The sequence below is a fragment of the Bos javanicus genome, chromosome 1 (assembly GCF_032452875.1).
Source record: "Bos javanicus breed banteng chromosome 1, ARS-OSU_banteng_1.0, whole genome shotgun sequence".
NCBI lineage: Eukaryota > Metazoa > Chordata > Mammalia > Artiodactyla > Bovidae > Bos > Bos javanicus.
This window is the reverse complement of record NC_083868.1, coordinates 6,766,964-6,794,649: the sequence shown is the minus strand read 5'-3', so window position 1 is coordinate 6,794,649 and position 27,686 is coordinate 6,766,964. Positions and strand designations below refer to the sequence as shown.

General features: G+C 40.6%; 1 protein-coding gene across 11 annotated transcripts in view; it reads right to left on the bottom strand.

Annotated features, from left to right (window-relative positions):
• GRIK1 (glutamate ionotropic receptor kainate type subunit 1) overlaps positions 1–27,686 on the bottom strand; it is a 467,817-nt gene that overhangs the window by 104,845 nt on the left and 335,286 nt on the right. For 6 of the 11 annotated variants that reach the window (XM_061419636.1, XM_061419973.1, XM_061419887.1 and 3 more), the window contains exons 5-7: positions 22,716–22,769; positions 19,450–19,623; positions 5,358–5,501 (exon numbers count right to left, since the gene is read on the bottom strand). In XM_061419636.1, the coding sequence (XP_061275620.1) occupies positions 5,358–5,501; positions 19,450–19,623; positions 22,716–22,769 (372 nt within the window). Of the gene's footprint in view, positions 1–5,357; positions 5,502–19,449; positions 19,624–20,060; positions 20,121–22,715; positions 22,770–27,686 lie in introns of all 11 variants that reach the window. The other 5 variants (XM_061419459.1, XM_061419725.1, XM_061419550.1 and 2 more) reach the window with 1 other exon arrangement.

Sequence of the window (27,686 nt, the reverse complement as noted above, 5' to 3'; positions counted from 1 at the left end):
ACCCACAGTAGTAGTTATAGGAATTAAATTTTCCCCTTCCTGTCCATTTTAGTTCACTGATCCCTAAAATGTCAATGATCACTCTTGCCATCTCCTGTTTGACCACTTTCAATTTGCCTTGATTCATGGACCTAACATTTCAGGTTCCTATGCAATATTGTACTCATTTCACATGCTAGCAAAGTAATGCTCAAAATTCTCCAAACTAGACTTCAACAATACATCAACCAAGAACTTCCAGATGTTCAAGCTGGATTTAGAAAAGGCAGAGGAACCAGAGATCAAATTGCCAACATGTGTTGGATTATAGAAGAAGCAAGAGAATTCCAAAAAAACATCTACTTCTGCTTCACTGACTACGCTAAAGTCTTTGACTGTGTGGATCACAGCAAACTGTGGAAAATTCTTCAAGAGACAGGAATACCAGAACACCTACCTGCCTTATGAGAAATCTGTATGCAGGTTAAGAATCAACAGTTAGAATTGGACATGGAACAACGAACTGGTTCCAAAGTGGGAAAAGAGTTATATATTGTCATCCTGCTTATTGAACTTATATGCAGAGTACATCATTCAAAATGCCAGGCTGCATGAAACACAAGCTGGAATCAAGATTGCTGGGAGAAATATCAATAATCTCAAATATTCAGATGATACCACCCTTACAATAGAAAGTGAAAAGGAACTAAAAAGAGCCTCTTGATGAAAGTGAAAGAGGAGAGTGGTTTTGATGTTAAAACTTAAAAGTCAGCAGTCAAAAGATGAAGATTATGGCATCTGGTAGATGATGGGGAAACAATGGAAACAGTGAGAGACTATTTTCTTGGGCTCCAAAATCACTGCAGATGGTGAGTGCAGCCATGAAATTAAAAGACGCTTGCTCCATGGAAGAAAAGCTATGACCAATCTAGATAGCATATTAAAAAGCAAAGACATTACTTTGCCAGCAAAGGTCCATCTAGTCAAAGCTATGGTTTTTCCAGTAGTCATGTATGGATGTGAGAGTTGGACTATGAAGAAAGCTGAGTGCTGAAGGACTGATGCTTTTGAGCTGTGGTATTGGGGAAGACTCTTAAGAGTCTCTTGGACTGCAAGGAGATCAAATCAGTCAATCCTAAAGGAAATCAGTCCTGAATATTCATTGGAAGGACTGAGGCTAAAGCTAAAGCTCCAATACTTTGGCCACCCGATGTGAAGAGCTGACTCATTAGAAGAGACCCTGTTGCTGGGAAAGATTGAAGGTGGGAGGAGAAGGGGACGACAGAGGATGAGATGGTTGGATGGCATCACTGACTCAATGAACACGAGTTTGAGCAAGTTCCAGGAGATGGTGAAGGATGGAGAAGACTGTTGTGCTGCAGTCCATGGGGTCACAAAGAACCGGACACAATTGAGGGAATGAACAACACCCTCCTTTATAGTCTAACTCTCACATATGTAGATGCCTAATGTCAAAACCATAGGTTTGACTATATGGACCTTTGTCAGCAAAGTGATGTCCTGGTCTCTTCCTAAGACCCCTGACTCACTCTTCCACTAGAATCTATGACCTCAGTAGATGAGTCTAGTCCCAGCTCTCATTTCTGTCTTATTGAATTGTGTCTGGATATGATATTCATGCAGGGTTGAATGACTGTAATTCTTGTTCATAGATTGTGTGTGTTCTTCAGGTATTTTGATGTTCATTTGTTCACTTACCCACTCATCTACTATTTATTGGGTGCTCATTTTACATTCAATGTGTGCAAGTACTAGGGAATTGAGACCAGAAAAGCACAGCTTGGAGACAGACATACAACCCACTATGATGGTCTAACAACAGCTGTAATGAAGGACAGGGGCCTGAATTTGTGAGTTGGGGCCATAGTCAGGAGGTAGTGCTTGAACTGGATCATAAAGGATGACCCAGAGGAGGCACTTCAATCAGAGGCAAGAGAATTTGGGAGGAGCATACAGCAAGTTCAGGGAGTCACAATGAGTTCAATGAGTGTTGGGATGGAAGCAGGAGATGAGAGACGTGGCATAGGAGGTCCTGAAGGGATCACTATGGACCCTGCATATCCTGCTCAACAGTGAGGATTCTAATGAACGTGGATGAAGTCTGCCATTCCTCCACTGTATACTGATAGAATTTATATTGGTAGACAGTAGAAACCACATTTTATAATTTCAGAGAGATATCTCCTGTACTAAGTTGCGTGCTAAGTCATTTCAGTCATGTCTGACTCTTTGCGACCCTATGGACTGTAGCCCGCCAGGCTCCTGTGTCCATGGGGATTCTCCAGGAACCCGCATGTCTTCTGTCTCCTGCATTGGCAGGTGGGTTCTTTACCACTAGCGTTACCTAAGTTAATATTACTTGTATAATGGAGTTCCGGTTGTTGAGTGGAGATTATAATCTCCTCATATGATATAATCCTAATATGATATAATCTCATCATTTTACTCATTTAGCAAAAACCCAAAGAGATAACACTATAACATACCTTATCATGTTTAAAATATTCTTTAATTCTTTCTCTCTTTCTGGTCAGCCTGAAACACTGAAAGGTAGTTAGCTTGAGAGACCTGTCTGAAAGCCTTCCTGATTCTAAACGATGTGTGGATTGTCAGGGGTTAGTGCACATTGCAAGTACCTCCTGCTCGAGAAATTTACCTCCTGTGACGAATTTGATCTTCTCCCATACATGCAATCTGCTGACTTGCTTCTTTACATTATTTCTGATTACAGGTTTGGAAATATCTTAGAAAGTAACAGTTACTCAAAGAAAGGACCAAGGATTAGGATTATGTTTCCTAATCAAACCTGATGGGCTTCCCTGGTGGCTCAGTGGTAAAGAATCCACCTGCCAATTCAGGAGATACAGGTTCGATCCCTAGATTGGGAAGATCTCCTGTAGAAGGAAATGGCAACCCACTCCAGTATTCTTGCCTAGGAAATCCCATGGGCAGAGGAGTCTGGCAGGCTACAGGCCATGGGGTCGCAAGGAGTCTAAACAACAACAACAAAAACAGAGAGACTAAACAACAACAACAGATCAAATCTGATGGCTGCAGTCTTGTTGTATTAGGTATTCACTGAAAGAAACTTCTGCATGTTCTCACTTTTGCATGCTTTAGTTTCTTTTAAAGTCCCCTCAGTGCAAGTCTTTCAACAGGCCAGGGCATCACTCTTTATCTGATTTCCCATCTTTACTGCAGGTGCCTAAACCCTGCCAAAGGCAGCAGAAGACATCGTGACTCAGGAGACAAAAGAAAACATGAACTTAAGCTTTCTAATGCATCTCTTCTTGTACCCCAGCTGTGGAGCCTGAGAATAGGGAATTTATTCTTTGGAGTAAATGAATGTAAAATGCTGTTTTGCTTTCAATGTGGTCCCTCCTCTTCGAGCTCATTATTTCTTTATACATATCTAAATATGACTTAGTAATTTCACCTTTGTATGCAACTCAAATACAAGAAAAAAGGTGCTTGGGGTGCTCCAGAGTGTTTGATCCCAAACTGTAATGTGGTCTCATGCCTCTTCTTGTGCTGGAATGAGATAAAAGGAAACAAGCTGTTTTGTTGTTAAAGATCAAGGTGGTCTGAATGGCGATTCAGGACATAACCACGATCTCTATGGGGAAAGGAGAGGCTGTGTGATGTTTTCCTATTAGGCACAGTATGTCAGATTTGTGTGACTGTCAGAAAGTGTATTTCATTTCATGCCCAATTGTGATTTCTTTGTTGCTGTTGCCAGTTTTAAATTCCTGGCATCATCCTCAGTAAAGCCGAATGAGGGCTGTTGTGAGCAGTCCTTTCCAACGGTAAGAGAATAGCTCATATTTCAGATTCTTATTATGTCCCTGTCCTGTTCTTCCTAAGAATTAACTTTACTCGTTATCCTCACAATACTTATGTGAGATAGAAGGTGTTATTCCCATTTTACAGATGAGAAAACTGAGACACAGGGAGTCTAAGTAACTTACCCAGGTTATATTGCTCATACATGTTAGTGGAGCTGGAATTTAAACCCAAATAACCTTGCCAGGAATAGAGTGAGGTAAGAGAGGTGCCCAGGGCACAAAATTTAAGGAAACATTCCTTCTCAGTCTCCTGCATGTGCAAGATTCAAATTTGAGAGTGAGTGCCTCCTTAGATCGTGTGTCCAAGGCACTTTGTTGCTTGCCACACTTCAGTCTCAGCCTTGTAAATAACCTTGGTTTGGAGCCTGGGTAGTCTGTTAACCTTCATACCTCCTGTCTCTCTCATCCTGACCCTGACAGATTAGAGTCAGACTTCAAAGAAGAAGTAGGTAGAAGAGCCTGTAGGTGCTCAAGAGATCAGCAGAGATAAAGCCCAAAGTAGATATCTTTCTTTAGATATCACCCTTCCTCTTGACTGGGCATTCTTTTCTTATACTGTGCTCCCTGCCATTCTTCTCTGTTAAGACTTTGTCTCACCCCAACCTTCTCCAGTGCAGAAAGGAATAAAGATACTCTTCACTTGAGAGGTAAATCTCTGATCCCATAAAGCATTAGAACAGCATCACAGCATATGTATCCTCAGTCAGACTCGCCTGCCCCCAGATACCTTATTTCATCTTTTCAAATCCAGACACACTCCGAGGTATGTGTTGGGGTCAGAGATAATCCAAGAATACATATCTAGAAGGCATCTCAAGATCTTAGAACAGGATCTAGTGAAGAGAAATTAAATTGTCTTTGAGAAAAGGGAAGGGTGCCCAGGGTAAGGTAATATTGAGAACTCACCTCCTCTCTCAACCCTGTGCTCTTGAAAATCCTTCAGTACATGGTGTAGGTTTCGAAAGGTACCAGATTTTTCAGTTTGCTGACAATTGGTGAAATAATCAGTGTATCATTAGAACAAAGAGCTCCCTCTGTTCAGTCCTATAGAACCCACGACTTAGGGAAACCACTGGGACTAGAGGCTGAGAATGGGGAAACTATCTCTAATTCTCTTCAGTGATGGACTGACCTATCTCATGACTCAACAGGCCATAGAATAAGCACCTGTGAGTTATTATGAACACTTGTGGAGGGCCAGAAGCAGCTGGGGCCTGAGTTGCAATAAAGGAAAGTGCATGTTATAATCTGGTAGCTTTTGAAAACTTCTCATCATCACACTGGAAAGTTCCTGGTAGTTCTTCTACACAATTTTTTACCAGTGAATTCCCAGCAGATAGGTTCATGATGGCATCTCCTCTCTCACAGACATCACGCCAACAGAGCCAAATGGGAAGGACCTCACCAAATGACATCATGCCAACAGAGCCAAATGGGAAGACTTCACCATGTGGACAAGTCCAGAAGCAGTAAGCCAAAGGAAGAGCCGAACTGTAAACAAGTGTCACTTGCCTCTTTGATCAGATTCATAAATCTGGGCCCAAGGCGCCACGGCTTGTGTCGGTGGCACTGTAGGGAGCTGACGGTCAGCTGGGAAGCCCGGTGGGAGGCAATGGCCACCATGTACACAGCGTCATACATCAGAGCAGCTTCAGTCTGTGGAGGAAAACACAAGCCACATCTTCAATTCCACCTTTGCTTATATTCCTGTTTACTTGCGTAATCACTCTGCCCACTTCCTTATTTCCTATTTGTCCAATCTCAACAGCCATTTATTCTCCAGCTGAACACTTTTCCTTCTCCCATAGCTATTTTTCTCTAAAATAATACTTTGGTACCCTGGAGTAAATTGTAGTCATGGCTCTGCCTCAAGTTCTTTAAAAAAAAAGAAGAAAAGAAAAAAGCAACTTGAATCAGCCACAAAAGACCTGATTCAGGGAACTGGTATGTTTGGAGTGTTTTTTGTTAAACCCGGTGTTAAGATCAACTATTAATACATTGAGTTAGAAGCTCAATATTTCAGTATCAGATTTGGTCTCTCAGTGTCTGCCTATCTCTTGTCTATTTACTTGATTATATTTTGTAGAAAGGGAGTGCTGTGAGCAAAATTAACATGTGATTTCTAGATAAAGATACTGATATTGGGCACTTCCATTGACCAGAGTCAAGAAGGCTGTAGTCATAGAATGAAATTCAATAGCAGATTTGAAGAGACCCTCAGAAAAACAGACCTCTGCAGCTTGCTCAAAAAATATGTGTTCTTGTTAGCACTTGCTTTCCTGATAGACATTGGAACTAGCCATTCCTTTGGGTCCAGGAGGTTGGCCATGTCATTCTTCAACTCATAAGATTTCTCTCATTTGCAAAATTTCACATAATACTCTCAGTATTTTCTGAAGTACTACCCTGTGCTTTTTTTTTTTAAAGGATAACATCATATAATACCTTTGCATTTTACTTGAGGATTTTCATAGCAACTTCAAACTAGTTCATTTGAAATTCTCAACAACCCCACAAAATAAACAGAACAGATGAATCAAGCTATTATTATTTAGGAAACTGACCTCCAGGCAGTATATTGATTTGTGTAGGTTCATACAGATAACCAATAATTTGTATAGTTAAACCAAAAATCTAGGTCACAGAATGAAGACTATGATGTAGTTTTCCAAAATAAGATGATTTATACAGCATATATTTATTCAACATTTATTGAACATGTCTTGATGGAGATAGAAAGAGAAAATAAGGGGAATTACATCTTGTATTCTATCATTCTTTAAGTCCAGAGAATATGTCTACTTTGAATACTTATTATTCTAGGCAATCTCTATCATTGCATTTTTCATATATTAATCTTTTTATATCTCTTTCTCGATAAAAGTGCTAAACTTCATTTTTTTAGTGGCTAGCACAATTCTTAACACGTGAAAGTTGTTTAAAAAATGTTAGATGAAGGAATTAATGTTATTTCATGCTTAAAATGAAATAATTTTTGTGAAAACTGTATAATTCCAAGGTTTTATGATGTATTTCTAAGATTAATTGCTTCACTCACAATTAATATGAGTGATATGTAGAAGCCATGATGGTGATACTTCTTAAAGCTTAAAAATATTCTGATCATTTCAGTTCAAGGCTAATATAATCAATTTTACAGATCAGAAAACTGAAGTTCAGGGAAATTAAGTGACTAGTCTAAGGCCTATCTATTGACAGAATGGGACTTTTAAAAATGCAGTCTATCATAATAGCTGACATTTATAGAGCACAACAAAGGTCCGTCTAGTCAAGGCTATGGTTTTCCTGTGGTCATGTATGGATGTGAGAGTTGGACTGTGAAGAAGACTGAGTGCTGAAGAATTGATGCTTTTGAACTGTGGTGTTGGAGAAGACTCTTGAGAGTCCCTTGGACTGCAAGGAGATCCAACCAGTCCATTCTAAAGGAGATCGGTCCTGGGTGTTCTATGGAAGGAATGATGCTAAAGCTGAAACTCCAGTACTTTGGCCACCTCATGTGAAGAGATGACTCATTGGAAAAGACTCTGGTGCTGGGAGGGATTGGGGGCAGGAGGAGAAGGGGACGGCAGAGGATGAGATGGCTGGATGGCAAAACCGACTCGATGGACATGAGTTTGAGTGAACTCCAGGAGTCGGTGATGGACAGGGAGGCCTGGCGTTCCGCAGTTCATGGGGTTGCAAAGAGTCAGACACGACTGAGCGACTGAACTGAACTGAACTATATGTCAGGGCTTCCCAAGTGGCTCAGCAGTAAAGAATATTCCTGTAATGCAGGAGACACAGGAGATATGGGTTTGATCCCTGAGTTGGAAAGATCCCCTAGAGGAAGAAATGACAGCCCACTCCAGTACTCTTGCTGGGAAAATCCCATTGACAGAGGAGCCTGGCAGGTTAGCTACAATCCGTAGGGTCACAAAGAGTTGGACACAACTGAGCATGCACATACATTGGTTTATATGTCAGGTACTTTTCCAAATATTTTGCAGTCATTGTGTCTTCACCATAATTTCTACGCCTTTGTGGATGAAGAATTGACACAGTTAAATGTTGTCCCCAAACTAGTGATGAGAAAGCTAAGATTCAAACACAGGAAGTTGGTGCTAGGGTTTATGGTCTCAACGACAAAGCTGAGTTGCATCTAAACCAAGTATTTGTATGGTGATTTAATGATTATAAATAATAGGTCAACCTGATCAATATCCATTGGCAATTAACTACATTCTAGATACTAGGGACATAACAGAAGCAGAAGATATTAAGAAGAGACGGCAAGAATACACAGAAGAACTGTACAAAAAAGAACTTCATGACCAAGGTAATCATGATGGTGTGATCACTCACCTAGAGCCAGACATCCTGGAATGTGAAGTCAAGTGGGCCTTAGGAAGCATCACTACGAACAAAGCTAGTGGAGGTGATGGATTTCCAGTTGAGCTATTTCAAATCCTGAAAAATGATGCTGTGAGAGTGCTGCACTCAATATGCCAGCAAATTTGGAAACTCAGCAGTGGCCACAGGACTGGAAAATGTCAGTTTTCATTCCAATCGCAAAGAAAGGCAATGCCAAAGAATTCTCAAACTACCGCACAATTGCACTCATCTCACATGCTAGTAAAGTAATGCTCAAAATTCTCCAAGCCAGGCTTCAGCAATACATGAACCATGAACTTCTAGATGTTCCAGCTGGCTTTAGAAAAGGCAGAGGAACCAGAGATCAAATTGCCAACATCCGCTGGATCATGGACAAAGCAAGAGAGTTCCAGAAAAACATCTATTTCTGCTTTATTGACTATGCCAAAGCCTTTGACTGTGTGCATCACAATAAACTGTGGAAAATTCTGGAAGAGATGGAAATACCAGACCACCTGACCTGCCTCTTGAGAAATCTGTATGCAGGTCAGGAAGCAACAGTTAGAACTGGACATGGAACAACAGACTGGTTCCAAATAGGAAAAGGAGTATGTCAAGGCTGTATATTGTCACCCTGCTTATTTAACTTCTATGCAGAGTACATCATGAGAAACACTGGGCTGGAAGAAGCACAAGCTGGAATCAAGATTGCTGGGAGAAATATCAATAACCTCAGATATGTAGAGGACACGACCCTTATGGCAGAAAGCAAAGAAGAACTAAAGAGCCTCTTGATGAAAGTGAAAGAGGAGAGTGAAAAAGTTGGCTTAAAACTCAACTTTCAGAAAACTAAGATCATGGCGTCCGGTCCCATCATTTCCTAGGAAATAGATGGGGAAACAGTGGAAACAGCGTCAGACTTTATTTTTTTGGGCTCCAAAATCACTGAAGATGGCGATTGCAGCCATGAAATTAAAAGACACATACTCTTGGAAGGAAAGTTATGACCAACCTACACAGCATATTCAAAAGCAGAGACATTACTTTGCCAACAAAGGTCTGTCTAGTCAAGGCTATGGTTTTCCCAGTGGTCATGTGTGGATGTGAGAGTTGGACTATAAAGAAAGCTGAGCACCAAAGAATTGATGCTTTTGAACTGTGGTGTTGGAGAAGACTCTTGAGAGTCCCTTGGAATTCAGGGAGATCCAACCAGTCCACCCTGAAGGAGACCAGTCTTGGGTGTTCATTGGAAGGAATGATGTTGAAGCTGAAACTCCAATACTTTGGCCACATGATGCGAAGAGCTGACTCATTTGAAAAGACTCTGATGCTGGGAAAGATTGGGGGCAGGAGGAGAAGGGGATGACAGAGGATGAGATGGCTGGATGGTATCACTGACTTGATCGACATGGGTTTGGGTGAACTCCGGGAGTTGGTAATGGACAGGGAGGCCTGGTATGCTGTGATTCATGGGGTCGCAAAGAGTTGGACATGACTGAGTGACTGAACTGAACTGAACTGAGACACTATAGGCATTTTACCTGTTATCTTCTTTAATTACTAAAATTAAACCTTCAAAGTAGGTATTTTCCCCATTTTGAGAGTGAAGAGTGAAAGTGTTAGTTGCTTAATCATGTCTGACTCTTTGTCACCCTGTTTACTGTAGTCCCCCAAGCTCCTCTGTCCATGGACTTCTCCATGTAAGAAGACGAGTGGGCAAAAAAAAAAAAAAGACTGGAATGGATAGCCATTTCCTTCTCCAGGAGATCTTCCAGACCCAGGGATCAAGCCCATGTCTTCTGCATTGGCAGGCAGATTCTCTACTGTCTGAGCCACCAGGAAAACCCAAGTACAGCCAGAGAAATTGAGGCTTGAATGTACCAGAAATAACTTTAATAATAAGTTGCCTAAAGTTATATAGCCAGTAAGGGTAGGAGCAAGGATTTCATCTTGGGATGAACACTGAGTTCAGAGAGTATGTTCTCAACTCTGATGCTGTGGGGACTTGGGACTTTTGAGCCTTGGAATGTACCTTTTTAAAATATACATTTGTATGTATATTCACTAACTGGCTGATTGATGATTGATTTGATAGAGAAGTGTGAGGAGAGGAATTCTAAAGGTCTAAATTTTCTATACACTTAGTGACTAGAATTTCAACTTTCTTTGTCAAGGTTGTCTCTATACTGAGCTAAGTAATAACAGGATTCAAAACTATAGGCCAGATTGGTGCTTTCCAAATTCAAAGAAGAAAATCATTTATTCTAAACCTATGCTTCCCTTTTTATACAATGTTTTCTTCAATTGAGGAAACATTTAAGTACTTTATAGCACTAATAAAGTACCAGTGAATTTCCTCCCCTTTACAGTTTTATGCTAGAGGCCTGCTTACCAAACAGCAACTCTCAAGCCATTTTAAGTAAATATATACAAAAAAAAATGGCCAGTGTTTCAAATTTTATTCTTCCAAATGTGTTTGTTTTCACATTCTATTTACATGTAAAGCTTAGAAGACACCACATGCTCAGTGTCTCTAAGAGAATATTTTTACAGCACATGGATCACAAAATAGGCACATTGAAAGTGGGCTTCTTTCCAGTGCTTATTATGATGTGCAATAAAGGATTAACTCAGAGGACTGAGGGTGCTCCAACTCTTCAAATTCCAAAGAAAGGACTAGTCTTTGACTGACTTCTGGGCGATTACCTCTTTAGAATATTCTGCCTAATCAGAGTGTCTTTGCATCACTGGCATCATAGGTAATGCAAACAGTTTATGCTAACAGTGTGACTCATGGGGATTGCCTATTTTTGTTCACTTGGTGGTCTGGACCTTGTCATATCAGTTTGACCTCTGGAGCGACTGGAGACTAACTGAGGCTAGCTGGGTAGGTGCTCTATGCCTTTGTGACTGCTCCCCCCACCCCCATAAAATCCCTGGACACTGAGGCTCAGATGAGCTTCTCTGGTTGGCACCAATTCATATACGTTTTGTCACACATCTTTGCTGAGAGAATAAAGCACTGTCAAAGCAGACTTGGTCTCTGTGACTTTTGTTGATATTAATCTGTACTCTTTCACTGTTATAAATTGTAACTATGACTATAACACCTTTTCTGATTTCTGAGTCCTCCTAAGTGAAAGTTAAAGTCACTCAGTCATTTCCAACTCTTTGTGACCCCATGGACTATACAGTCCATGGAATTCTCCAGGCCAGAATACTGGAGTGGGTAGCCCTTCCCTTCTCCAGGGGATCTTCCCAACCCAGGGACTGAACCCAGGTCTCCCACTTTGCTGGTGGATTCTTTACCATCTGAGTCACCAGGGAAGCTCTTGGGGACCCCAATAAAGTGGCCTTGGGGACCCCAATACAAACCAATGAGATGCTATGTCACCTTAGGGATGAGAGCCTGAAACAACCTTATGGAGTCTCCACATTTTTCTCCCTGTCTAGCATGTTGCTGTTGTTGGAAAAACCTAGAGGAGATCAGGGTGCTGAAGGGAAACCCAGTCTTTGGAGAGCAAATATGTGAAATATATGGATTTTCCATCTTCTCTCCAAATTTGGAACATTCACATTACCCTGATATGGATAAACAAGTCGTTCCTCTAGGAGGGAAATGTTTTCAAATAGTATCTCATCCCCCCCATTTCCTAGTTTCCTCTATTAAAATATTAATATCTCACCCACACATAGAGCTAACAGCAATTTGCCTCTTAGTATGAATTAGCTGGTTTCCTTCTCTTCTGAGACACGCCCCTTGAAACAAGGATGATTCTGATAAGGGTGCGAAGGCTCGTGTTTTGGCTATAAGATTCCTGCAAGGGAACACAAGGTGGTGGGGTGGATGCTTCTGAGGGAGCCAAAGTGCTAGGAGAGTTGGTGAGCACTCAGGAAGTAGGGAAGAGCAACTTGTAAGTGAGCTTGGGTTTGGAAGAAGGTTGCGGAAGGTAGCGAAGATACAACCTTGTACTCATTATCTAGAAATTCAGTAATTAAGAGAGCTGCTGCTGCTGCTAAGTCACTTCAGTCGTGTCTGACTCTGTGCAACCCCATAGACGGCAGCCCACCAGGCTCCCCTGTCCCTGGGATTCTCCAGGCAAGAACACTGGAGTGGGGTGCCATTTTCTTCTCCAATGCATGAAAGTGAGAAGTGAAAGTGAAGTCACTCAGTCATGTCCGACCCTCAGCGACTCCATGGACTGCAGCCCACCAGGCCCCTCCATCCATAGGATTTTCCAGGCAAGAGTACTGGAGTGGGGTGCCATTACATTCTCCGAATTAAGAGAGCAGTTCTAGTGAAATCTGGCACAGAAGTTGGCATACTGAGAATCTCAATGAGTATTTGCCAGCTTTTGAGAAAGACAGGAATAAGGAAAAGAGGACTTATGCAGAGTTGGAAAACAGAACTGGGTGATGCCATTGGTCATACAGGTCACACAGATCCCAGAGAACAGGCCATCTTGGACCAGACTTGCAAACAGAAGAATGTGTGTCTTTGTAGAGAATTGGACCCTGCCTTGAATAAGATAGAATCTCTTTCAGAAAGTCTTTTGTTCTTCTTTCATTGAATACAAATTGGCAAAACAGCAGGTACCATTACATAAACTCAATACTATGTCCTAAAGGCTTTGTGTATGTTACCTAATTGAATTTGTAAAGTAACACTGTAAAGTATTATTATACAGAACGCAGATGAGCTAGGAGGTTCAGAAAGGCTACACAATTTAGGATATTTAGTTATTTAGGGACATAGGAAGGACTAAACTAGGTTTTCTTAATCTGGAAAGATCTTGCTTTTTCTACCGAATCCCACTGCTTGTTGTATCACAAGGGTAGACACGAGGGCAGTAGACACTCAGGGTGACACTCAAGTTGGAGACTCAAAGTTGTCTTCTCTATGGTTCATCATTACAGGAAACAGTTACCTGTGAGATAAGGGTACTGACTTAACTTCATATTGTGAATGCACTTGAAGAACTGGGAAGGCAGATCAATGCTTTGTTGTTTCCTGCAGCCATGAAATTAAAAGACGCTTACTCCTTGGAAGGAAAGTTATAACCAACCTAGATAGCATATTCAAAAGCAGAGACATTACTTTGCCAACAAAGGTCCACCTAGTCAAGGCTATGGTTTTTCCTGTGGTCATGTATGGATGTGAGAGGTGGACTGTGAAGAAGGCTGAGTGCCGAAGAATTGATGCTTTTGAACTGTGGTGTTGGAGAAGACTTTTGAGAGTCCCTTGGACTGCAAGGAGATCCAACCAGTCCATTCTGAAGGACATCAGCCCTGGGTGTTCTTTGGAAGGACTGATGCTAAAGCTGAACTCCAGTACTTTGGCCACCTCATGAGAAGAGTTGACTCATTGGAAAAGACTCTGATGCTGGGAGGGATTGGGGGCAGGAGGAGAAGGGGACGACAGAGGATGAGATGGCTGGATGGCATCACTGACTCGATGGACGTGAGTCTGAGTGAACTCCGGGAGTTGGTGATGGACAGGGAGGCCTGGCGTGCTGCGATTTATGGGGTCGCAAAGAGCTGGACACGACTGAGCGACTGAACTGAACTGAACTGATGCCATATAGAATCGCACGGAATTTTGGTTCATAATCAGAAAAGAATCCATCTGAGAATGGGCCGCTCCATTAAAGTCTATCCTCAAAACCCAATAGATTGAATTAGTCCAAGAGAGAAATTTAAACGTAGAGAAAATAAATGAAGTACATTTTATACAAAATCACTCTATTCAGTTAACTAACACTTCAGTTGATAAAACACTTTTTTTTAATTTCAAGGTGTTTTTAAATAATGAGTTTCACTATTTTTGTACTCTTGACTCAGTAACAGTTTTCTTAACTCAATTTTGACCCTGTTTTTAATGTCAATATTTTTATTATTAATATATATATTTCTTACGTCTGAAGTCAAAATTCTTGGACTTACATATTTTAAGGTTTGAATGTGTTCTGACATAATAATATGCTTTGAAGATATTTTTAGTGTATAATGTTCTAAGAAATTCTTAATTGCTAAAAAATTGAAAAGAAAAGTAGATAAGTAGATGGAATGTCAAAATACATAGGTTTTTAAAAATATATTTTATGTTCATAAGGGCATCTGTGCATGTATGTGGCACACACAAAGATAAAGGGCTACAGGGAGATTTACTTCGGAGAGCAGTGAGGAAATGGCATGCAATTTTGGAGAAAGCAAGTCCATTAAAAAAGTATTACTTAATTATTGATAGTGGTTAGTGTATGTCTAATTTTTTGAAATAATATTATTACATTAGAATAATCTCTATTTTTATTAATCATGCCCATTTCTCATTTATAGATGCTCTCTTTGGACTTTTGCAGTATTATCTCAGGGCTACGTGAATATTTGTCATTTAATATCTTGAGTCTTAGTAGACCTCAATTTATACATAGTAGACCTCAACTATTTAGTACATTAATTCTTTTACTAAATACATGTTTATTGAAGGTCTGTTTTGTGCCAGCCTTTTCCTAGTGTTGAGAATAGAGCAAAATATGAAAAGACAAAATTTCCAGCTTCATGGAGTTTATATTTTTGTAGGTGATGGCACCAAACAAACAAATCTGAATATGACATATTGGCATAAGGGCTACAAAGAAAAGTAAAACAGGTTAGGGGAGGGAGAATAAGAGGAACAGGGGGTTCTAGACTAGGTAGCAGGTCCGTAGCAGGTGTCTTCAGTGATGTAACCTTTGAGCAAACCTCATTAGGAGAACGTTCCGAGCACTGGAAGCAGCAAATGCTAGAGATGCAAGAGTGAAGTAAGTCAGAAAGAGAAAAACAAATATTTCATATTAGCCCAAAATGTGGAATCTAGAAAAATGGTAAAGATGAACCTATTTGCAAAGCAGAGAAAGAGATATAGACATAGAGAACAAACATGGACACTAAGTGGGGAAAGGTGCTGTGGGATGACTTGGGAGACTGAGACTGACCTATATACACTATTACACTATGTATAAAACATAACTAATGAGAACCTACTGTATAGCACAGGGAACTCTACTCATTGCTCTGTGGTATTCTAAATGGGAAGGAAATCCAGAAAAGGGGGGATATATGTAGATGTATGCAGGACTCACTCACCTCACATGCTAGTAAAACAATGAGCAAAATTCTCCAAGCCAGGCTTCAGCAGTACATGAACTGTGAACCTCCAGATGTTTAGGCTGGTTTTAGAAAAGGCGGAGGAACAAGAGATCAAATGTCAACATCTGCTGGATTATCAAAAAAGCAAGAAAGTTCCAGAAAACAGCTATTTCTGCTTTATTGACTATGCCAAAGCCTTTGACTGTGTGGATCACAACAAACTGTGGAAAATTCTGAAAGAGATGGAAATACCAGACCACCTGACCTGCCTCTTGAGAAATCTGTATGCAGGTCAGGAAGCAACAGTTAGAACTGGATGTGGAAAAATACACTGGTTCCAACTAGGAAAAGGAGTACGTCAAGGCTGTATATTGTCATCCTGCTTATTTAACTTCTATGCAGAGTACATCATGAGAAACACTGGGCTGGAAGAAGCACAAGCTGGAATCAAGATTGCCAGGAGAAATACCAATAACCTCAGATATGCACATGACACCACGCTTATGGCAGAAAGCAAAGAAGAACTAAGGAGCTTCTTGATGAACGTGAAAGAGGAGAGTGAAAAAGTTGGCTTAAAACTTAACATTCAGAAAACAAAGATGATGGCATCCGGTCCCATCACTTCATGGGAAATAGATGGGAAAACAATGGCAATGGTGACAGACCTTATTTTCTGTGGCTCCAAAATCACTGCAGATGGTGATTGCAGCCATGAAATTAAAAGATGCTTACTCCTTGGAAGGAAAGTTATGACCAACCTAGATAGAGTATTGAAAAGCAGAGACATTACTTTGCCAACAACAAAGGTCCATCTTGTCAAGGCTATGGTTTTCCCAGTGGTCATGTATGGATGTGAGAGTTGGACTATAAAGAAAGCTGAGTGCCGAAGAATTGATGCTTTTGAACTGTGGTGTTGGAGAAGACTCTTGAGAGTCCCTTGGACTGCAAGGAGATACAACCAGTCCATCCTAAAGGAGATCAGTCCTGGGTGTTCATTGGAAGGACTGATGTTGAGGCTGAAACGCCAATCCTTTGGTCACCTGATGTGAAGAGCTGACTCGTTGGAAAAGACCTTGATGCTGGGAGGGATTGAAGGTGGGAGGAGAAGGGGACAACAGAGGATGAGATGGTTGGATGGCATCACTGACTCAATGAACATGAGTTTGAGTAAACTCTGGGAGTTGGTGATGGACAGGGAGGCCTGGCTTGCTGCAGTCCATGGGGTCACAGAGTCAGACACGACCGAGTGACTGAACTGACTGATGCCTGACTCACAGCAAAAAATAACGCAACGTTGTAAAGCAACTATACTCCAATAAAAATTTAGAAAAAAAAGAATGAATGAAATATGGATCTTGGATATGTAGACACAGTGGTATTGAAACCAAAGGAGTTTTTATCTTTAAGGTAGAGAAGCAGGAGTTTGAGTTCAGAGGCTATTTGAGAACAGACTTATTAACACTGGGCCTGGTCTTGGGGGCTTGGGGTGTGCTTTCCTGACTCAACCATCAGTCCATCAGATGCCCTTATTGTTGCTGCTGTTGCTCAGTTGGTAAGTCGTGTCCAACTCTTTGCAACCCCATGGACTGCAGCATGCCAGGTTTCCCTGTCCTTCACTCTCTCATAGAGTTTGCTTGAGCTGATGTCCATCAAGTCGGTGATGGGCTATCCAATCATCTCATCCTCTTTCACCCCATCTCCTCTTGTCCTCCATCTTTCCCAGCATCAGGGTCTTTTCCAATGAGTCAGCTCTTCGCATCAGGTGGCCACAGTATTGGAGCTTCAGCTTCAGCATCAGTCTTTCCAGTGAATATTTAGAGTTGATTTCCTTTATTATACTTGCCCTGTAAGCTCTCTGTGACTGTTTCTCTACTCCCAAATTAGCCAAAAGGAAACAGTGAACTGCAAAATGGACTCTTTGGAAAAAATACAGGTCAACATTATGCTTCACAGGATCAGTGGCAAGGCTCTATCTGCGTAACCGTGGGATCTGCCTTCTAGTGGCCAACTGAGAGTCACCACTGCTTTTCACCAATAATGTCATAATCTAACATAGTTGCTCTACCCACCAAACTGCTGAGCCACCTTCTGTTTTAATAAATCCCTATTTCCTTTTATAGTTTATAATAATAACAACAACAACAATGCTAATAACAGTGACTCCTCTGGTTAGATGAGAAGACTACAGTAAACTCTAGACAGGTCTCTCATCCTTTGGACTTGGGGCTGCCATGCTTCCTGTCCACAGGACTGGTCAGCCTGACTGGGTGAGAACGGTATCGTTCTATCTGCCTTATTCAGTGCTTTGTCTCATCTCAGTCAATATGCACAAACTCTTCTGTCAGCTCAGTATAATTGAAGACAACAGACAATTTTTTTCTTTTATAAATTAAGACATACTTGTGATGAATAATTAATGTGTGGCATGAATTCACATCTGTATTAAGGTAAGTCCAAGCTCTAACTCTTTCAGTGGTGCTCAAGGAACACAGGTAAAAATGACTCACAATCTCATCCTATGATAGAGATCTTGTTTGAGAAGTGGGGGTAGAGGGTGGGCAGAAGATTTTGAACCATATTTGAACACATTGGAATACAACTCCAAGAGGAAAAATATACCAGCAGCTTTTTTTTTTAACTCTCTCTCTCTCTCCACCCACCCTCCTTTTCTCTCTCTTTATCTTTCATTTCAGAAGTCTAGCATTTCCTTGGATATTTTCTACTTCTTATTCAAAGCAATGTTTCAAGTCATCCCAAGGCTCATTTGTACCAAAATGCTTTCCATCATTATCTATCAGATCACATTGTATATTTTAAGAGTTATTTCAGGTTTGAACAAAAGACAGGGGCCTTAAACACAGAATCATCCAGAACCACTTAATTCATTCATTTCTTCTTCTTCTTTTTTTTTTTTTTCATTTGTACCTTGTTCAAAAAAGATAGAAAAAGAAGAGAAATCCCAAGTTTATTTATCTGTGAGATGATGCCTTTCAGTTATCGGTAAATTGCATCTTAAAAACAAGAGAGTTTCTCCCGATGATGGGAACAGAGAATGAAATACTATGCCAATTTAAAATGCTATTACCTGCCCGCACTCCCAATATCTTTTCCCTTGGATGACACTGTTCTGACATAGAGATCTTTTTTTTTTTTTATTTCCTGCAATTTTCTTCCATCACACAGGGAGCTTCATTAGAGAAATAAAGCTAGGGTAGGTGCATTTGACAACAAGAGACAAATGATGTTAGTGAGAAGCTCTCTGATGAGGCAGTTTGCAATTTATGTGTTCAGCAGAGTACCTCTCTCTCTGTCAGAGGCAGGCTTGGCATCTGCTCTGAGAGCGACATATGGCTGGTGTAAAGCACCGTCAGTGCCTGCAAAGGTGCGCCTTCCTGCACCCAGGACAAGAAGAGTGTGCACACTCCAACCATATGGAAACCTGCATTTTTCCACGTGTGTTTCTGCTTGCTGAGATGTGGCAGAAGCAAGGAGAGCAAACTGGTTCTGAAGAACCTTTACAGGCAGCTTGCTCCTCCTCTTTCCCTCCCTCCTTCCCAAGGCCACATTCCCAGGGGGTAACCCGTTTCCCATTTCGCCTTGCTTATGCTTTGCCTCCATTTAGCTGACAGTAGTGACTGTTTTGCATTTACCTTTTTATCTGAGGCCCTTACTGTCAGGAAGTTGAAAAGAGCAGTTTTTGACAGTTGCCATGCGCAAGCTTTCAAAATCCATAAAAATCCTCCCTCCTCCTCTCATACAAGTCCAGGCACAGGTTATAACACGTTCCCCTTGCACGATAGAAAGCATGCTATGTATGTTCTAAGTCGTTTCAGTAGTGTCCGACTCCTTGTAACCCACAGGACTGTAGCCCGCCAGGCGCCTCTGTCCACAGAACTCTCCAGGCAAGAATACTGGAGTGGATAGCCATTCTCTTCTCCAGGGGATTTTCCTGACCCAGGGATCGAACCTGGGTCTCCTGCGTGGAAGGCAGATTCTTTATCATCTGTGCTACCAGGGGAGCCCATAGAAAGCATATGAGAGTCTTAACCTAACCCCTGAGGAAGTCAAACATTATCTCAAGTGATTTTATTTTAAAGCTACTTACAGTCATCATGCCATCCAGAAGGCCAGTCTCAGGCCTGGGTGGAGCCTGCAATCTTTCCATGGACCACTTCTCGATGATGGCGGACACGTGAGGGTTGTCAATATTCAGCAGCCGAAACCCGGTCATATTTACACCACTGTACCTATAGAGTTCCAGATCTAAAGCAAATAAGTCCTGCGCAGTATTAAAAATGATAAAAGAAGAAAGAGTTAACATTTTCAGCATTCTTGATGCAAAAGAGAGCTAACGCTTGCAGAAGCAACAGATTAAAACAAGCACGGCAGCGATCATCACACTGGTGCTATAAAAGAACGTTTCCCGTTGTTCTTCATTTGCATGCTGCCTGACAAATTCTAAGGCAGTAATAATTCTCATTTTCATCTATTTGTTTTTGCGATACTGTTAGAGTTTGTACAAACCGAGAACAGGAATTAAGCTGCCAATAATTAGCATGCCCTCGGACACAGGATATGCCATTCTGAGAGGCTAGAGCATTTTGTTCCTAAGGATATAGTCCTTTGGGGAGTTGAAGGGGCCTTTGTGTCCATTCGGTACACTGCTTTTATTTTCTAGATGAGGAAACCAAGGTTCTGAGTGGTGATGTGACTGACCTGAGAATGATCCACTTGGTGGCAGTACCACCTGTCTCCCTCATAACTTTCTGCCCCACGCTGCAAAGGAGGTGAAGTTTGGATATTACATACACATTTGACAGGAAGATCACTCTCAGCAAAAAAAAACACAAAATAATTTTCTGCTCATTGAAACTAACCCATGTCTCATATAATGAGAGCATGAAAATTGCTCACTAGACACAAGCTTAGAATAAGAAACAAACGGTTCTTTTCAGAGAATAAACTAGAGCCTGTGGTTGTATGGATATGAATATCTTTTTTTAAAAATTTATTTATTTTAATTGGAGGCTAATTAGTTTACAGTATTGTATTGGTTTTGCCATACATCAACATGAATCCACCATGGGGGATATAATATCTTAACAGTAGGACTTGTTCTTTTAGATAATGTTTCAGAGGAAAAAACTTGAACCCATCCTAGTATTTTCCATTATATATAAGGGCTGAATTTAAACCAAAAGTTTTGTTGGTTTGCATTTAAAATAGACTTAAGTGATCATTTCAACTTTTTTCCTATAAACAAAGGTTAGACTCTAAAGCAGGTCATTAAAATATCTCACATTTTGGAATGAGCCAAAATTTCAAAATAGTATTTAATGGTTAATAAAAGAAAAAAAAATTCCATAAAAATTTTCTACCAGTGTAACTGCTTTATTGAAAGTACAAGACCACATTATCTGCGATGATAGTCGTTACTAAAGAGGAAAACCTCAGGAACATTTCATGACTTATGTGTGTGGAAGATGCATACACATTTATTCTTTTGAATAACTCTTTTCTGTATCACTACTTCCAAGATAACTTTACATTAGACTGTGGAATCTTAAGAATGCTGTTCTGAACTCCTGGCTCATGTGAGAAAAAATGCACTGCCTTTTAAATTGTTATGTTTATTTCCCCTGCACTAAGTAACTAATTTTCTTTTGTCTTTAAGTTTCATTAATACTCATGAACAAAACTGGTAAGACAACAAAAGCAAAGCATGGCAGAATGCAGATAAAACCAAAGGAAATTGCTTAAAGAAGCAAATTTAAAGAATAAGATCCAAGGCAGAATGATTCCTTTAGCACACTCCATGAATACAAGGAAAGTTAACTCAAGTTACAGGGGGTCAGAGAGAAACTTTCAGGATGCATATTGATTCCCTTATTAATTCAACAGTACAGAAATACAATACACTAATGTGAATGCGCTAAATACGTGCGAAATTCATTTGGTCTCCAAACTGTTTCTGTGCAAGATAGAATATGGAGAGTTCGAGGGCCAATTGTCAACATCCCCTTGTTAGTGGAGGATGAGGCAATAGTGTGAAGGCAACTGGTCTGTCCTTCCACTGAAGACTAGCCTTCCTAGGTTTCATTGTTTATATTTTTCTCAAATTTCAACAAAACCAACTCTTAAAGGCATATACACCCGGGAAGGATGGAAAGTTCAGAGGCAGACGGCCATCTCGCCTTGGGTAAGACGTATGTGTTCATGGTGATGGAGATGGGCAATATTCGTGAGCAGAGTAAGACACTTTCTGGTTCTCAGGGTCTCCCTTGACTCTTCTGACAGAGGATCCCATCAGGATGTCAACGAGGGAGTAAAGACCACGGAAACTTAAGTTCAGGAACTTCTGCCCTGCATCCTACTCTCTGACTCCCAGCTCAGGAGCAGTGATAATTTTAACACCTGCCCCATAGCGTTTGTCTTGTGATATCCTCTGCAGCCCTTCCTGCTCTCAGAGATACTCAGTTGAGGACTGGAGTTTACTGCCTCCAGAAGTAGGTACACGAGACCTGTCTGGTCCTTGTTCCAAAGGCTTTGATTTCCCTGATGCACCAGCCTACTTTGCCAGATTTCTTTGGGAAAATGATACTCTTATTGAATCTTGCAAATCTGGGTAGATTTTAAGCTGACACACTTTTACAGATTAGAAATGGAGGTTGATCATGTGTCTTCTCATGTAAGAGAATGGAGTGTGTGTTGGGAGTGGTGTATTGTGTGTGCGGCTGACAGCTAACACATCATTCTGATGTGTTAAATGCTTAAATCATTCTTCCTAGACCTGATAATCTCTCAAAAGTTAAGGTTGTATAGCTTCTTTTGACTGTCTCAGGCTTACAGCCATGGTTTTTCTTATGATGAAAAATGTTCATTGTGGAAAGCCTCTACCAAATTCCTTATCTTGATAGTCTTCCAAATACCTGACATGTGACCCCTGGCTAAACCAGCTGTCCACTGGACACAGGTGGAGAAATCACATCAGATAGCATGCCAAGATACACTTTAGTGTGTCCACTAATATATGTAGCAAATACAGATGATTCTTCTTTATTAATAGTTTGTACTTTGGCAGTTTCTATTTAATGGAAGTTTTATTTTAATTCCTTTCTGGATGCACATGCATTGATGCTAGTTAAGAATGAAGGGAGGGAGGGAAGAAGGGAAGGAAGAAGGGAAGAATGAAGGGAAGGAAGGAAGGAAGGAAAGAAGACACTTGATGTTTAGCATTTCTAGATTTAGAGGATTCTTAGGAAAATAAAACAAACCTCCGTGACAATATCCTGCCTTTGCCACCAGGGCTGACTTTAAAATAACCAAAGATTTTTTGATAGTGTGAAATACATTTCCACCAGATATGCTTACCAGGGTTGTGAAAAAGTAATGATAGTATTCAGTCATCATGCCCATGAACAGGATCTGCCAAAGAGAAATAAGGGAAAAGAATCAGAAACAGAATTATAAGAAGAAATAGATGATTAGTAGGTTGACTGCAGTAGCCTGGCGACATAGAATAGGAAGGAGCTTTGGAAATTCAGAGACTCAGTAGATAGAAACCTGAGACAAATCAATGAGTAATGTGGAGCTAGGACCCAGGCCACTGACCTCCATCCTATGTGCTTTCATCACGTTGTGCTTGACCTTCACGGGAGAAATTGGTCGGCTGATCAAATTTAAACATAGTTCATGCTCAACATATTTTATATCTGGAGTTGTCCAGAATGGCACAGAGTCTTGCCTTTTCTACTGCTTGGGTTTCTGAGTAATCCCATGCTGAGATATATATTTTATTGATCTCCTTAGCTTTAGTACTTATCATAGTGCCTCAGAGTAAAACTCATTAAATGTTGAATTGGCAATACTGATATGTAGATATATTTAAATGAAGATCTACACATATGCACTCTGAACCCCTCCTCTCTACCCTTTCCCATCTCATCCCACAGAACAAGTAGGGGAAAAGAGGGTTGTTTATAAATAGAAAGATGGAACTATTTTTGTACTTCTTCTCACTGCCTCTTAAGTCTGATTCTGTTATCTAATTGGGATCCTGGCAGTTCCAACATTCTGTGTGTATGGTTTTTATTTGGTGGGGAGGAGCAAAAAAGAGGTAAACAGAAAGGACCAAGGTTCTAAATAGAAGTAATTTCTTAGACTGTGGTCTTTTGCTTGGATTCCTGGAAATGGTGTCCATTGAGAAGAAACAGCTCCACGTGCTTTGGAGGTAAGATTGTCATTGATCTTTTAAATCAAGAGTATCACTTTCTTAGGTTTCCCTGGTGGATCAGAGGTAGAGAACCTGTCTGCCAACCTAGGAGACAAGGGTTTGATCCCTGAGTTGGGAAGATCCCCTGGAGAAGGAAATGGCAACCCACTCTAGTATTTTTGCCTGGGAAATCCCATGGACAGAGGAGCCTGGCAGGCTACCGTCCATGGGATCACAAAAGAGTCCAAAAGGACTTAGTGACTAAATGACAACAGCATCACCTTCCTTGGGGCCGGTCACTAAAGGCCTGGGTGCTGTCTTTTTGGTATCTGCATAGAAATGAATGGAGAAGACTCAGAAATCAAACTTTCAAGACAGTTATCCCCATAACTCATAAATGCTGGATTCAAATGAGAATCCCCTCTGGAAGTTTTAAAATCAGATATTCTTAGACTCCATCCCAGAGACCTCTTGAATTAGAATTTCTGAGAGTGGAATTTCTGTATTTCACAGCAATGGTTGGGAATCACTGTTTTGTGGAAAACTTGTCCATTTGCATTATGGAACAAGGGCTTTCATAACTTCAGTTTATGAAGAGGTGGATTGAAAGGGTCTTCAGAAAAGCAACACAAGCTATCAGAGGTTTTGGAAGATGCCTAAGTTTTGTAGCCTAGAATGATTTTACACCAAAGGGGAGGGAACATTTGGAGACAGTGCATACATAACATACAGAAGCACAGATCTGACATTTCCTGTGCCTTCCCTGCTAACACAGAAACAAGAGGAATATTTAGTGAAATTGTAATGTCATGAAGGTAAGACAAATGACAGGAAACTCTCCCTATGAATCATAAGCCCACAGTATGCAAGTCACTCCTATGGTGATAACAAGACCAGGTGCACAAAAGGATTTTTAAAAGGGTAGAATTGCTTTAGGGCCATCAATAACATTTAAAGGCATGCATGGTGAGGTCTCGTTAGCTGATCCCTTATATCAGTGGAGAATAAAGAGCTAACCTGCTGGGGTCACTCAGAATTCAATTTTTCATTTTGGTCGTTAGTGTAATTGCAGCTGAGATTATCTCTTGAAAGGGAACTGGTAAGTTTTATGTCAGGATACAGACCTGGACACTGAGGTTTAAAATATTATTTCTGAAACTGAAAAAAACACCAAGTCACCTGAATTTTAAGCCTTTTATATGGGTGGATTTTTCTTTTTAAATTTTATTATGGAGGCATTTGATCACCAATTGAGAGCACAGATTTTTTTCTTAAAACAAACATTCAACCAATTATTATTATTTGTAATTCCTGGAGGTAAATACTCATCTAAAATGTCTCTTATTTAATGTTAGAAAAGAGTTATGCAGATGCAGTGAATAAACAGCTAATGAACCTGCTTTTGTTGGTGCTGACCTTGCATCTTCCACATACACTTTTTTATTTGATATTCCACAAAAATCCCCATTCTTGACTTTCCTACCTAGAGCCTAGGTCAGTGCTTCCTAGAATGAAAATTAAGAAGCAAGTATAGTCGTGGATCACTGAGCTGTCAGCTTTGTGGACTCTCTAGTACACGAGTGAATGAGAAACTTTCAGACTGAAATAAAACTAATATCAACTCATTGGAAAAGACCCTGATGCTGGGAATGATTGAAAGCAAAAGTAGAAGAGGGCGGCAGAGGATTAAATGGTTATATAGCATCACTCACTCAGTAGATACAAATTTAAGTAAACTCCAGGAGATAAAGAAGGATAGGGAAACCTGGTGTTGCAGAGTTAGACATGACTTAGTGACTTAACAACAAGTCAGTTTCACCAAAGGTGATGTTTTTTAAACAATTGTGCTTATAATGATTTGTAGACTGATTAAGACTGGATGCTCTGTTGTCTAACAGTTGTATACATTGCATTTTATAGCATTCGTATAACGATTTTCTTTCTGTGTCAACATTGGTATTTCAACTAAAAGTCGTTAAGGGATTATGAAAATGTCACATCAAGATAAATGTCAGTTTTTTAAATAAAGAGTGTAATCATGATATGGGGATTTTTAAATGGCTCTTTGCAAAACTGACTTTTTCCTAACAAACAATACTCTAAACTTTGTTACTGTGCTTTGCTGAGTTGACCAGGAGGTGCTGACATAGGCAGTGTGTACTTTATCAAGACAGTATTGCCAGGGACTGTTTTTGGCTCTACTGAAATTATTTTTAATGGTGCAAAGCACATCACATCACACACACAATTAAGTGATAAACGTGGCTGTCAATACTATTTATATTGATGCCTCATTCCCCTTAATTACTTCCACCAATATTTTAATAATGGTTGTTTCCTAACAGAATTATTTTTATTAAATAACTTGAGATCATATTATTGATGTAGTTTGGTAGACGGTAAACATCTAGCTCTTTCAATACCATTGTATATCTATAGTAGGGATTTATCGAGTACCTATTAGTCTTCTCAATTTTGCAAGACCCATAGTGTAGACTTCACTAGAGCCACTGCCAATTTTTCAAATTGAAAGGTGCATGATAGGATTATATTTCTTGAGTCCTTGAGCTTGGGTGTGGTCATGTGCTGGTTTGGGTCAAGGAAGGGAGAAAGCGACTGATACATGTCACCCTCCTCATCCTGACAGAGATCTCACTCACCCTGGCTAACATGTTAGGTGACTAACATGGTTATCAGTGCCAGGCAAACTAAGGTGTTTTTTTTTCCTGAATACATACAATTTTCTGTTTCATGAATACTGCACAATATGTCATGTGTGTGTTTTGATAATTAGGGACTTCAGGGTCAAAATTGTGGGTCTTCAATTAGCAACTCATCAGGAAAAAGGATATATATTCTATGTGCTAATGTCATTCAGATTTATGGTTTTCTTACCTAATTTTCCCCTTGATGCCAACTCCTCTCGTCTCTTAAAAAATATTTATGACTTTGTTTCAAATTATTTTTCTAGGCTGCTTTGATTCTTTGTATAATAAAGATATAACATAAATAATCATGGTTGAGAGAAGGTTAATAATTTTCTTTTTCCATAGAGAAAGGTGATCTATTTCGATCTGATGTAACTGGGCTGAATAACAAAAAAGACCTCCAACAAAATACCGTTCATAGTTAATCATACTCTATGTCCATACAGAATCAGTTATAAGAACTCAAAGGCTTTCGTAGATGGTGACAGTTCAAGTTATGTGTCAATTTGATTGGGCCAAGGGGTGCCCAGATTAAACATTATTTCTGGATGTATCTTTGAAGGTGTTTCCAGATAAATAAGCTTTTGAAAAAGCAGATGATCCTCCCCAATACGGTAGGCATCATCCAATCCCCTGAGAGCTTGATTAGAACAAAAAGGTAGAGGAAGAAGGAATTCACCTCTTTTCCTTCCTGCCTGACTGCCTGAGCTGGGACACTGGCTTTGTCCAGGCCTAGGGATGAGATTTTCACCATTGAATTCTTCTGGTTTTCAGGCCTACAGTTTCAGACTGTAATTACCCAACAGCTTTCCTGGGTCTCTAGCTTGTAGATGGTGGATTGTGAAGCCTTCTCTGTCTCCATGGCTCAACTGGTAAAGAATCCATCTTCAGTGCAGGAGTCCTAGGCCCAATCAAGGAGACCTAGGTCCGATCCTTGGGCTGGGAAGATCCCCTAGAGAAAGGAAAGGCTACCCACTCCAGTATCGGGGCCTGGACTCTATAGTCTGTGGGGTTGTTCAGGGGAGGCACACTGACTGAAACCGCCCATCCTGGCCAGACACCACAGTGGCCATTTCATGAGTTGTTTTACAACAGGAGATCCCTGTAAGGAACACAGAACTAATAAGCCACCACCAACCAGAAAAGTTCAGGAAAGGTCAAAAGGAGACAGCACATGTCCGACCGCCTCCCAGAATCCTTCTCTCTGGCATCCATCTTGGCTGAACAAGGCTGCACCGCCAGGAAGGGCTCTGAGTCAGAATGATTGGCTAAAGACAACCTGGAAACAAATCCCATCACCATAAAACCCGAGACTGCAAGCCATGTGGCAGAGCTGTTCTCCTGAGCTCCCTTACCCTACTGCTCTCCTCCTGGGTGCCCTTTCCCAGTAAAATCTCTTGCTTTGTCAGCACATGTGTCTCC